General features: G+C 40.7%; 1 protein-coding gene and 7 non-coding genes across 8 annotated transcripts in view; 7 read left to right on the top strand and 1 right to left on the bottom strand.

Annotated features, from left to right (window-relative positions):
* Nucleotides 1-5,782: 5,782 nt before the first annotated feature.
* LOC108873688 (GRB2-associated-binding protein 1) overlaps nucleotides 5,783-13,024 on the bottom strand; it is a 23,278-nt gene continuing 16,036 nt past the window's right edge. Inside the window, exons 10-13 of the mRNA XM_018661993.2 lie at nucleotides 9,623-9,719; nucleotides 9,264-9,393; nucleotides 8,503-8,637; nucleotides 5,783-8,107 (exon numbers count right to left, since the gene is read on the bottom strand). Coding sequence (XP_018517509.1) covers nucleotides 7,922-8,107; nucleotides 8,503-8,637; nucleotides 9,264-9,393; nucleotides 9,623-9,719 — 548 coding nt within the window. The 3' untranslated portion in view covers nucleotides 5,783-7,921. The remainder of the gene's footprint in view (nucleotides 8,108-8,502; nucleotides 8,638-9,263; nucleotides 9,394-9,622; nucleotides 9,720-13,024) is intronic.
* Nucleotides 10,745-10,818, top strand: trnan-guu (transfer RNA asparagine (anticodon GUU)). Its single transcript has one exon. It is a non-coding gene; the product is annotated as a tRNA-Asn (tRNA).
* Nucleotides 11,094-11,167, top strand: trnan-guu (transfer RNA asparagine (anticodon GUU)). The gene has a single exon. It is a non-coding gene; the product is annotated as a tRNA-Asn (tRNA).
* On the top strand, nucleotides 11,288-11,361 carry trnan-guu (transfer RNA asparagine (anticodon GUU)). Its single transcript has one exon. It is a non-coding gene; the product is annotated as a tRNA-Asn (tRNA).
* On the top strand, nucleotides 11,842-11,915 carry trnan-guu (transfer RNA asparagine (anticodon GUU)). Its single transcript has one exon. It is a non-coding gene; the product is annotated as a tRNA-Asn (tRNA).
* trnan-guu (transfer RNA asparagine (anticodon GUU)) lies at nucleotides 12,046-12,119 on the top strand. Its single transcript has one exon. It is a non-coding gene; the product is annotated as a tRNA-Asn (tRNA).
* Nucleotides 12,444-12,517, top strand: trnan-guu (transfer RNA asparagine (anticodon GUU)). Its single transcript has one exon. It is a non-coding gene; the product is annotated as a tRNA-Asn (tRNA).
* trnan-guu (transfer RNA asparagine (anticodon GUU)) overlaps nucleotides 12,998-13,024 on the top strand; it is a 74-nt gene continuing 47 nt past the window's right edge. The window contains exon 1 of the tRNA in view: nucleotides 12,998-13,024. This exon is cut by the window's right edge and continues 47 nt beyond it. This is a non-coding gene — a tRNA (tRNA-Asn).

The following is a 13,024-nucleotide window of genomic DNA, read 5'->3' as shown; positions in this document are numbered from 1 at the left end:
GGTTTTTGGATTTATTTATAAATACATTAAAAAAAACATAAGAAAAAGTATAAAAGTATATTCACATATGTATCAGGGCTTGACATGTTAGCTACATTTATGCTAATAAACATAACACAAAATGCGGCTGTCTGCAGTAATAGTCATTACTGTACAACAGCCGTGACAAGAGGCAACTGTCCCATTCACGTGAACATGATAATTCAGTAACGCCTTGGGGGATTTTCTTCAAATTTGGCACAAATGTTCCTTTGGACTCAAAGATGAGCTGATTAGGTTTTAGTAGCATTAGGTCAGAGGTAGAGAACCATCAGGTTTTTGATTTCCCTCCATCACTTGAAAATGCTACAATCTACAGCTGCTGTAGATTCTTTAACAGGAGAACCAGTCCTGTCCTGAGGCTTCCAGCTGGTGGATTTCTCTTCAGAGCAGCAGGGGGCAGCAGAGCTTCAGAAAGCAAGAAATCTGAAATGTTTTTATTCACAGTAGGTGCCACTGCACAAAGTACAACAGTCCAGCTGCCACTGCTGCCAGTCCCAGTCCAACATAAAGGCAGAATCTTCCTCTGCCTGCTGGTGTTGGATTTGGTTTCGGGTTTAGCAGTTTGGGCTCATCAACAGCTGCTGTAAAAGACATAAAAAGTGTATCTGATTCATCTGAAGATGAAAACACGTGTGATGGATAAGATAGGTCTACCAAGCAAAAACACATTTCAAATAAAGTCAGTATTAGAGACAGACATTAAAATGAATGTCAGTCTATTCAAAGCTAAGTTCCACTAAATTTCCTGATTGTGCAGGTTCCTGAAAACAGTCCCACAACAAATGCACTATTTCCTCCTTTTTGTTTTATTAATTCTTTAAATATTCATGTAAAGATTTCTGTCTTCAATATGAACTAAAGCAACTAAATATGGCAACAAGCATCAGACAAACTGCTGAATATATGAGCAGGTACATGTACCAACCTCTGTCAACTCACCAGTGATGTTGAGTGAGAAAGCTTTGACCTTCTTGCCAAATTCAGTGGCCATCCTGCAGAGGTAGCGACCCGAGTCGTTAGTCCTGACTCTGGACAGATGGAGTCTGACTCGTCCTGTACTGAGAGCGTCTTTGTCACAGTGCACCCGTCCCATAAACTGCTCGTCCTGAGATTCATCAACACTGCTGTCCATATGATAAAAAACCTTTAGCTCAGGAAACAGCAAACAGTGGATCTTAAGTGAGGCGACTGAAATGTCAGCTTCAGACGAGAAGCGCCATTCCACTGTGATGTTGTTATTTTCCACTGCGTGACGGTGTAGTCCTGTGCTTTGAGGCGAAAACATACCTGTGGAAAAGAGAGGGAGATAGGACGTAGGTTAGAGTTCACTGATGCTCTAAATGTTGTATCACAGGCAAACAGAAACTTAAATCACGGTGTAATTCATTGAGACTTGATGCAGAGAAACAGAAAGTTCATGCTGCTGGGTGTACTCAGAGTACAGTGAGTCATAAATAACAATATGACTCACAATGATCATCGTATTTCACATCTACCTACGGAAGTCATTCCAGTGCTGATTAAGTGTGCACATTAAAGGATTTAACTGTCTTTAGGGTATAACTAAATCATATTGCTACTTGATAATCACTGATTTAAGATCAGTTCCAATTTCCCTTTGACCCAACCCTGGTAGTGGCCTTTCAGAATGGATCAACAAGGGGTAAAAGTTGGACACCAAACTGGACACCAGTCTGCACCTGAAATCCCTCCATTTTGAGGGCCGTATGGACGGTGCGATGACTGCGACCTTTCGAGGAAAAGGGACATTACCCTATGCAAAACAAAGGGCAAGAGCCAACTTAGGGTTGCTTTGAACTAAATGATAACGCTAGCATGCTAACATGCTGCTCGTGGTTTCTGCCTCTTAAAAGGAAGTTTTTCCTTGCCAGTGTTGCCTTGTGCTGCTCGTGGTGGAAGATATTGGGTCTCTCTTTGTAAATATTCTAAAGAGTATGGTCTAGACCTGCTCTATATGAGAAGTGCATTGAGAAAACTTCTGTTGTGATTTTGTGCTATATAAATAAAAATGGACTTTGACTTAACAATCCATCCAACAGAAGTTGAGATATTTCAGTCTGCACCGATCGACTGCCACTGGTTTGGAGGATGTAACTACCTAAACCTGATCCTTTGAGGTGAGAATAATATTTACATTTTCTTTATGTAAAATGAACTAAAGGTGTAAACTCACCACAGACAAAGGAGGACAGGGTGAGGAGCAGCAGATTCCTGCACATCATCGTCTTCCTGTGAGAAGAAAACATGAACGCATGATGGCAGCTGCAAAGAATTTCCACAGAATAGAAAGCAGAGAGCATTCAGTAATGACAGCGCTGGTATTTACTGTCATTCTTTCAGCACACTCTGTCGACATAGCAGTTACTCAGGTGGAATCTTGTGATTTATGCAGTGGGTCAGAGTCATGCATCAGTCCACCCTGCACACCCTTTAGCATGGATTCATTTCCACAGACATACACACAACTTTTCTCACACTTCACTGTTACAGCGAAAAAGAAAAAATAATATTCACACATGAGAAATAATTCCTCACCAGCAGACTGAGTCCTCCTAAATCACTTTCCTGCAGATGTGCACAGTCTTCTGCTAGTTCCAAGATGAGCCTTTTCTTTTCCAGTATATTCCCACGTGAATAGTGCTGCATTTGTCCTTCGCGTGCTGCAGCATCTGTCTCAATCAGATGTTGTGACTGACGTGGGGACTCCCAGGTGAATATGTAGCCATACATGGGCAGGTAGCAGAAGTCCCGCCCACCTTGCGCGTGTGAATGAGATTGTTTTTACCGGAACAACCCCCTTGTGACGAGACTGGAGCGAGAGAAACAGACAGGAGTTCCCCTCGTGCAGACAACACCGAAAAAAAATGATATGTTCTGTATAAATAATAAACTAACGACGCGGAAAGAATAAACGTTATGAAAAATACAGGAAAATTAAAGCAACATTTTGCAACTATTTTACCTTAAATGATCAACTTCAGACTTCTGACGTCAGACAATCTGCAATAATATCTCATATATCCTATCCATATCCTAAAGCTTTAAAATATCTTCCAGTTATTTATCGATAAAATGAGAAAATATAAAATAAAAACATTGGCATTGATGCAGAATCTATATATCCACTCATATATTCAAATCCATTTAATGCATATTCCTGCAGTATGTTTAGTATGAGCGTGAATGTACGTTAACTCATCTGTTCATTAAGACGGAAACATGCAACTCATGCAGCACACAGCACTTTTGCAGAGGAACTCAAGAGACCAAAATAAACTGTTCCCGAGTCGGAGTGAGGCAGAAATCTACGAAAGTTCTTACCAGAAATTCAGGCAGTGGTTTTTTTTTTTTTTTTTTTTTTTTTTTAACCTCTACGTGGCCTCTCCAGTTCTTCCTGTTAGTCGCAGCAGCAGCAGAGTCACACTGACTCAGCTTATAATCAGATAGTGCTAGAGGGGGAAATACTGAAAGGTATAATGGTCCCAACCCTTGGATACTGTCGCTTAACAGCATAACACTGACAAAAACAAAAACATTATACAAACATGACTGCCTCTAACAGACTACCAGACAAATATCTAGTGAAGAGAACACGCGTCACTCCTGGTTGTATAAATCACACGCTGCACCATACACCCAAACGTGCTCAGTGTTTTTGTTAGAGAAGTCAACCAGACTGAAACATGTCAACTGCTGTTTGATAGATAACCAGATATTCAGTCTCAATTAAATATTATATTTCCAACTGTTTCACTTTGAAAACATTTGTAGTGTTGTACTCATTTACCTCGAAAACTTGCAAGTTGTGTCTAGAACTGTAAAAGAGGGAAGTTCAAAACCAGTCTACACTGGTTCACATCCTCACGGATATTGTGACTGTTAGAGTTTCAGTCTTGGAAAGTCTAAACGATTGAGCACAGGATTCTGAAGTCATTAAGATGAGACATGAAGGGTTTTTACCGTGCTCCACTGATTAGCTCATAAACACATTTACAAAGTCTTGGGCTGACAACAATCAAATCTGGATTTGGAAAATGATTCAACACCCAGTGACTGCAATGTCAACAGCAACACAAGGTAAATGCAAATAAAATACCAAGCTGAGAGGGAACCCCACACTAGAAGCCTCTCCCTTCTGATGCTTTTAAGCACCTCATTGTTTGCTGCTCAGGTAGCAGCTGATGTTGTAAACTGTCAGGGTGAGTCTGAAATATTTAAAGCACTCAGTGAGCTCAACAGTGTCTTTATTGCTGCAGGTGGAGCTATGGGTGGAATGTTAATTAACAGTTACAGGTGATTATTCTTTAATGTGCAGGACATGGTCATTAAAGATGATGAAGTCACTAAAATAAAGTTATTGTAAGTAAGAAGTGCAAGTTACATTTCGAGTACTTCCAAACACACTGACTTGATGTGGTTTTAGTTTTTTATTTCTACATCTCTTCTCTTATTTCTTATCAAAGCTGCTTTAGAGGAAAAAATAATCTACTTGGTTAACTCAGACCTCAGTACTACGTGCAGAGGCAGGATTGAAGCCAACGTTCTCCCATTTTATGTTGTTGTACAACTGTGTTCATGGTGATATGGATAAATGTAATGTAAGCATTCATTTCTGTTGCTGTTCTGACCTCTACTCACACTGAACGTTTTATTTTCCAACCAAGGAAACTTGTCTTTTCAAAACACTCATCAACCTTTGACTGTGAGTAAAACAGTGCTCTCTGATCCTGTCATTCTAAACCAGCCTACGGTTTACTGTAGCTGATTACACAGAGTTAAAGAGAAAACAGGAGGAATTTGTGAATGACACTGGTGTGTAGACTGTAGGTTATTGTCAGGATGAGTCTGAAATCTTTTTTTAAGGTTTAAGGCTTTTTTGGACAAGACAGTGAATAGAGAGAGTAGGGGAATAACATGCAGCAAAGGTCTGGCTGGACTCAACAATTTCAAGAGTAATTCTGAACCTGTAGATCAGTTAAAAAGACTTGGAAGTCAGGGACAGCGAGAGCAGAAGCCGGGGATTATGGGTAATATACACTGTTCGGCCGTGTTTCAGCTCAGTAAGTTGGATGACACTGTCGGCGCTCCAGTCAGAAGATTGATAAGCTTTGTTTTCAAAGCAATAAAACCACAGTAGAACCACAAAGAGTGCGAGGTGTTAATTCATTTATTCACTGCTGAAGAGTCAACACTGTAATCATATTTCCCCCTCACAGAATCAATGAAATAATTCAGCAGTAACATCACATCCATCATGTGAACAGATTTCATCACTGCAGGGTGATTACACTGGAAAACTGTGACATGACATTATTCTGATTTGTTAATCATCAGGACATCTGATTCGTCCCACAGTCCACCACGTTTTTCACTATTCCAGCAGGAAACATGATGTTTAAAACAACAAGGCTCTGCTGCTGGGGAGACTAAAACACAGACTAATATTTAGCGATAACTGTTGACTCCTGGTGGATTTGGCTTTTTCTTCAATAAAGATAAAAACTATTTCTACTTCTTTCGAAATATATTCTTATGGTTTTTCATTCCTGACGGAGAAATTTACAGAGCCTGTGATCTTAGTTTTTATATCTACATTTCTTAGAGACAAAGGAGGAAGGAATAATCTAATTTACACCTCAGTGTGTCTAGTCGATCAACTTCATATTTCTCCAATCCCACATTCTTCCCAAGAAGCTGGATTGAAGCTAATGTTACCTGATTTTATGTTGATGTACAATCATGTTCACAGTGCTGGATAAATGTAAGTAATGCATTTAATTCCATCTCTGTTCTAGTCTGTACTAATGTGTAATCTCACCGTGCGTGACTATAACAGTCATTTAAAAATGAGTGATGAGCAAGAGACAAACTGAACTTCCCACTGCTTCTGTATTTGAGTCATCTGTGACTTTCAGTTTCACAGTATCTGATTACACTGTACAGCCACTATTCTCACACCTCTGTTTTTTTGTTTTTCACCAAATAACTGCAGCGATTTGAAATTTAAAAGCATTGATCTATCTCACCAATATGTTCTTCATACGAAAGATAATGCCACTTTATAATAATGCATGTTTTTCTAAAGTGTTTATAAGTTGTCACTGTGGCGTTGAGCAATCGTCAAAAACCAAAGCCACAGAGGAAACTGAGGTCATGTCCTTGCAATATTTCTGGGAATTTGGGAGGTTTGAAGAGTTTGAAGACTCCTTGGTTACACTCATATTAAACATGGTTGGTTGTTAAAGGCTTGTTTTCAATTGATTGGATTAAAATAAAAATGGATTTAGTGTTCTCCACCAGCACAAAGAAGATTTTGGTAAAACATTTGAGCAACAATGTCAGGAAAGAAAACACTGAAGTGACCAATAAGTGTGAAGGTTTGTGAGTCTGACAAAATAAAACAAAAATTAATAAAACAAGAGTTTGGTTAGTGACTGGTCCTCGGTAAGAGGAGTTCTGCTGGAGCCAGTGATGTCAGTATTTCTAAAATGTTGATCAAGATCTATTTTGATCTCAATGACACCACTTGTCCATATATAGTTAAATAACAGATCAGTGAATGACTGTTTTGATTCATGACAACAAAGAACAACCTAAACAGAAATGTGATTATTATTATGTTGCTGTCAGATTTCTCTTGACAGTGTCTACTGTTGTTTTACAGAAGGGAAAAATCCAGTTTTGTTAGAGGGGGAGGAGCTGAGGTGGGACGAGTACGAGGCTGCCACCACTCTGTTTGTTTTCTAAAGGGTGTGTAAGTTGTCACTGTAGCATTGATTAAAGAAGCTATTTGTGAGTTTTGCTTTCACTACATAGCCAACGTCAGCATTAACAGCTGTTTTCTTGCCAGTCTAGAGCATCAAACTTTGTTCTTTTACTTGCCGAGAGCTGTTAACGCAAAGGTTAACTCTTGTCTTGCTTCTATCTGTATCTTTTCTCTTACTGATGGCCAGTCCGGCCAGACTGTCTCATCACTTTCTGATATCAACTCACTGTAGCGTCCAGACTGCCCTGAAGAAATAGTGCTGCTCAGAGGGCATAGTATAACCTTTTGTTTTATAAATGAAGCAATGGTTGAAGCAGTAAAAACAGCTGTTGATGCTAATGTTAGCTACGTAGTGATAGCAGAACTCACAAATAGCTCCATTGATGGTCATTAAATCCTCTAATAGGCCTGACAGAGAGTGTAATCGGCAGAAACACCTGTTGATCGAGGCAAAGACAAATCCCATGTATGTACTAACCCATGTAAGTACTGCCCAAAAAATATTAAAAAGACATCACTTTTCCAAGGGCTGACATGTTTTTTTCATTACCCAGAACACACACACACACTATAATTCATTTTAACTCAATCCCACATAAAACTGTTCTGCTGCCCCAAATACTCACTACAGCACAAAATGTGGATTATTCCATCACTGCAAATAGTCCCTGACAAAAACACTGCTTCCACTTGTTTGAGTAACACACTAAAAACTACAGTTACTGGCAGTTATAGGAAATTTCTGAGGCTTGCTTAAGAATAAAACTATATATCTGTGACCCCTTTCAAAGTTTTCAGTATGAACCATCAGGCTTGAAACTGAAAGCCACAAATTAACATGTGGCTTTTCCATGGGTTTTGCTGACAGCAACAAAAATGCAGAATGTAACCACAAGTATCCTCTGAACCTTAAAATCTTTTACTTATAAACCCTTTAAAATTACATTTTATTGTAAAGTGGCACCAAGACAGAAAATAGATTACCTCTACTATAGAATGAGAGGTCTAACTACTTCTCATGAAGGGAGTAATGTCTGTTTTAAGAAGTGTTTTTTGAACTGTGTGTGAGTGTGCATGTGTGTTCGTGGTTTTCTAGCATTTCTCCTTCTCTGTGGACATCCTCCCATCATGCCACGCTTCCCTGGTGTTCCTCAGGGCCTTGGTCCTCTTGGGGTCCACCACCACGTAGTCCACTCGTGTACGCTCACCCCGTGGACGCTCCTCGCCACCTTCAGCCTGCTTGTTGCCGCCGCTTCCACCTTCTGCCGTACAGCGTTTCTGGATTCACATACAGACACACACACACACGGAAAAAAAAATTTATCACTTCTGTTAACTTTTGTATTGATCCATTGCAAGGAGAGTTTCAAAAGAAAACTGTGGAAAAAAAAGAGATGCATCCAAGGGCAAAGCAGATATACTAATATTACTAAATTGTACAAATCTATAAATGTATAAAGCATAAAAAAACACATTTTAAGTGAAGCAAAATATTAAGTACACAACAGATAAAGACAGTGTTTACATGGTTTTTTATGAGTCACATAAGTATGGGAAAAAACAGTGGTGACTCGGTGCCCCGTAGTGGCAACTACTAGAAAATGATATCAAAATAATCCATACAGACATACAGGATAGCACATATGAGAGAGAGAGAGAGAGAGCAGTGTTACCTGTCTTGTTGGTGTTGATCGCCCAGTGTGGAGATCGAGGTCCAGGTACTCTACCTGTTTGTCACCTCTGGCTCGCCGTAGCAAAGGGCTACTGACTCCGCCCTCTGAGGCCCGGTGCAGCATAAGCCTCAGAGACTACACACACACAAACGCACACAGGCAGATTTTAATTAATTAGATACAAATAGAAAATAGGAGATGAAGACAGGAGGAAAGAAGTTTATCAGCATAGGGAGGGAAATGTACAATACTTTTAGAAGTTAAAGACAGTAGAAAGAGAAGTTAAAAGTTGACACAACACTGATATCATCATCAACCAGCTGCTTATTTGCACCTCCAGCAGTTACAGACCAACATTATTATTATTTATTTGGAGTCTTGTTTGTGTTCACCCGTTGAGTGTATATCCAATAAGTATTCTTCTTTTAGCTCTGTTTTTCTTCACCAACTCCTCAAATATTTAGCTGCTAATGCTTCACTAGGTTCACTGGCTATGTGGTGTTAAGCTCACATTATCACATTGTCACTTATGACTTTGTTATTTTAAAAATAACGATTTTTGATTCTTTCAATAAAAACAGAGGAAACAGAGGAAGAGGGAAAGAGGCAGCGACACTAAAATGAATAAGATCTGAGAGAAGGTGAGAAATGAAATAAAGATGGAGCAAAGGGAACATGATAAATGGGAGGGAGTACATAAAGAAGAAAGGAAGGAAGGACAGAGGAAAAGAAGAAAATCTGAAGGGGGGAAAAAGTCTTACCTGCTCCCCAGCACTGAAACTGAGGCCGGAGGTCCTCATGGCGACGTAGCTGTCATCGGGGTCATCTGAGTCGGAGGAGGGCGACGAGCTGTGAGAGGAGCTCGGCCTGACTGACCGACGACTGGATGGACTGACACACACAAACAAACACACTCATCACATGAACACCTACTCAGGTCAGTGGCGTTAACTTGCAGTACTCATTCACCACCACATGAGGGCAGCAGAGTACAACATTCACTCCTCTCCCTGACTGTGTTTTAGAGTAAATATTGAGGTGTTGTGTAGTTTTCAGTTGACGCGGCAGTAAAACATTGAACCACTACTGCTGTCAAACACACACATAAACACCAGCTTACTCTCGTGTGAAGGTTCTGGTGACAGGTGAGCGGACAGGGGGCGGGACTTCCTGCCAGTCCTGCTGCACTGGTGTGATGTCCAGGGGAGCTGGTTTCACTGGGGGAGAGATAAACAGAGAATTGTCACTTCTCATTCTTTTCGAAACACAGTTAACCACAGAACTAAGGAAGTTTTATTCCAAAAAACAAGAGAGAAGCATTAAAAAACAGCAGTGCATATGTGAATTGTTTATTTGTCTCTTTTCAAACTATGGATTCTTAAATAGTGGTGCACAGATCGACACTAAAATAACAATACTTCCAATCCCAAACGTCTCTGCTCTAGGATTGATTCTCATATTAAAAGATCAATATCAAGCTAATTGTAAAGTCAAGTCTTAATTAATCTCATCTGGGTGTACTTGAAATAAAAAGTGTAAATGAGGCCACAGTGTCCCCATCTGACTTTGCGTAACACCTCATAAGTTGGTACTGCTTAGTGTATTACTGTTTTCAGTCAGTCTCAAATGAAGCAGCAGTGTTTTGAGTGAAACTTTATTCATATTTAATGTCAAAGTTTCTATAAGCTACAGCTCTATATGCGGTGTTGTGTGTTTGAGTGTGTGGGACATGTCATTCCCCTGTACTGCAGCCTTGTTGAGCAAAGTGGAAGCAGGTAAATAATTAAAACTAAAAGAGGGTGAAGGGGAACAAGACGGACCAGAAATGACTAACGGAAGGAGACACAGAGGGAGGAATATGGAGAGAGAAAGTGAGAGAAGAACAAGAACAAGAACCTCTGGGAGACTGACAGGAACAGAAACAGACTTGTCCGCTGACACTTCAGACTTTAAGTGGTTTCGAAATCATTTCATTAACCAAAGAGATTTTAAAGTGTTTTCTTTCTCTTACTGTTAAATTGAGAAAGAAATGTGTTTTACTGTGTCGGATCCAATGAAGAGGACACGACAAAAAACAGATATTGTTTTGTGGTAGAAAGTGACCCATAAATATTGATTGAAGACAAGAGTGTAGACTTGACTTCATCCAGTTTTATCATCATTTATATATTATCGATGTAGTTATATAGGTTGGTGGGGATTTAAAATCGAGACCATGCCCCCTCCACATAGGGCTGAAGTTGTCTCTGTGGCGCAATCGGTTAGCGCGTTCGGCTGTTAACCGAAAGGTTGGTGGTTCGAGCCCACCCAGGGACGTTTTGTGCTGTAATAACCAGGTTGCATCATCTAAATGAAAATCCTACATTCTGTGATCAGAGGGAAAGATTAGAAGAGTTACAACACCTACTTACAACTGCTTTGTGATGTTTAAGAATTCATTTATCATTTGATTATTGTGTATGAATGCAAAATTTGACAGCCATATTGCCCATCCTGAATTCTACAGGGAATAAGTGGAAGTAGCAACAGGAACTACAGGTGGGTCGGGATTGAAAATCGAAGCCACACCCCCTCCACAATGAAAAAAACGTGTCTCTGTGGCGCAATCGGTTAGCGCGTTCGGCTGTTAACCGAAAGGTTGGTGGTTCGAGCCCACCCAGGGACGTTTTGTGCTTTAATAACCAGGTGACGTCACAAATGACAAAAAACTGGTCTCTGATCAGTTACAATATCTACTCACAACTAAATTGTTTTGGCCACGCCCCCTCTACATTGTGTGAAAGTGGTCTCTGTAGCGCAATCGGTTAGCGCGTTCGGCTGTTAACCGAAAGGTTGGTGGTTCGAGCCCACCCAGGGACGTTTTGTGCTCTAATAACCAAGTGACGTCGCAAATAACAAAAAGCTAGTCTCTGATCAGTTACAATGTCTATTCACAGCTAAATTCTTTTGGTTTAGAATCCATTTACTAATTGAGTCTCTGTGGCCACGCCCCCTCTACATTGTGCGAAAGTGGTCTCTGTAGCGCAATCGGTTAGCGCGTTCGGCTGTTAACCGAAAAGTTGGTGGTTCGAGCCCACCCAGGGACGTTTTGTGCTTAATCATGTTACTTCATCTAAATGAGGGGACTGAAGAACCAATAAAGAATTTAATTTAGGGAGCATATAACTAATACGCAAATGATGGCTAAGTTTTCACTTAAAAAAGAAACTGGAGGGCAGACAGAAACATTATCATTTACTAGCCTGAATTCTAAAGGGAATAAGCAGCCTAGAGATTGAAAGAGGAAATGCAGGTGGGTGGAGATTGAAGGCCGAGGCCACACCCCCTTAGCTTAAACATGTCTCTGTGGCGCAATCGGTTAGCGCGTTCGGCTGTTAACCGAAAGGCTGGTGGTTCAAGCCCACCCAGGGACGTTTTGTGCTTTAATAACCAGGTGACGTCACAAATAACAAAAAACTGGTCTCTGATCAGTTACAATGTCTATTCACAACTAAATTGTTTTGAGTCTCTGTGGCCACGCCCCCTCTACATTGTGTGAAAATGGTCTCTGTAGCGCAATTGGTTAGCGCGTTCGGCTGTTAACCGAAAGGTTGGTGGTTCAAGCCCACCCAGGGACGTTTTGTGCTTTAATAACCAGGTGACGTCACAAATGACAAAAAACTGGTCTCTGATCAGTTACAATGTCTATTCACAACTAAATTGTTTTGAGTCTCTGTGGCCACGCCCCCTCTACATTGTGTGAAAATGGTCTCTGTAGCGCAATCGGTTAGCGTGTTCGGCTGTTAACCGAAAGGTTGGTGGTTCAAGTCCACCCAGGGACGTTTTGTGCTTTAATAACCAGGGGACGTCACAAATGACAAAAAACTGGTCTCTGATCAGTTACAATATCTACTCACAACTAAATTGTTTTGGCCACGCCCCCTCTACATTGTGTGAAAGTGGTCTCTGTAGCGCAATCGGTTAGCGCGTTCGGCTGTTAACCGAAAGGTTGGTGGTTCGAGCCCACCCAGGGACGTTTTGTGCTTTAATAACCAAGTGACGTCGCAAATAACAAAAAGCTAGTCTCTGATCAGTTACAATGTCTATTCACAGCTAAATTCTTTTGGTTTAGAATCCATTTACTAATTGAGTCTCTGTGGCCACGCCCCCTCTACATTGTGCGAAAGTGGTCTCTGTAGCGCAATCGGTTAGCGCGTTCGGCTGTTAACCGAAAAGTTGGTGGTTCGAGCCCACCCAGGGACGTTTTGTGCTTAATCATGTTACTTCATCTAAATGAGGGGACTGAAGAACCAATAAAGAATTTAATTTAGGGAGCATATAACTAATACGCAAATGATGGCTAAGTTTTCACTTAAAAAAGAAACTGGAGGGCAGACAGAAACATTATCATTTACTAGCCTGAATTCTAAAGGGAATAAGCAGCCTAGAGATTGAAAGAGGAAATGCAGGTGGGTGGAGATTGAAGGCCGAGGCCACACCCCCTTAGCTTAAACATGTCTCTGTGGCGCAATCGGTTAGCGCG

This window comes from Lates calcarifer, linkage group LG14, assembly GCF_001640805.2.
Source record: "Lates calcarifer isolate ASB-BC8 linkage group LG14, TLL_Latcal_v3, whole genome shotgun sequence".
Lineage (NCBI taxonomy): Eukaryota > Metazoa > Chordata > Actinopteri > Centropomidae > Lates > Lates calcarifer.
Note: the sequence above shows the minus strand (reverse complement) of the source record. Positions and strands in the feature narration are given on the sequence as shown.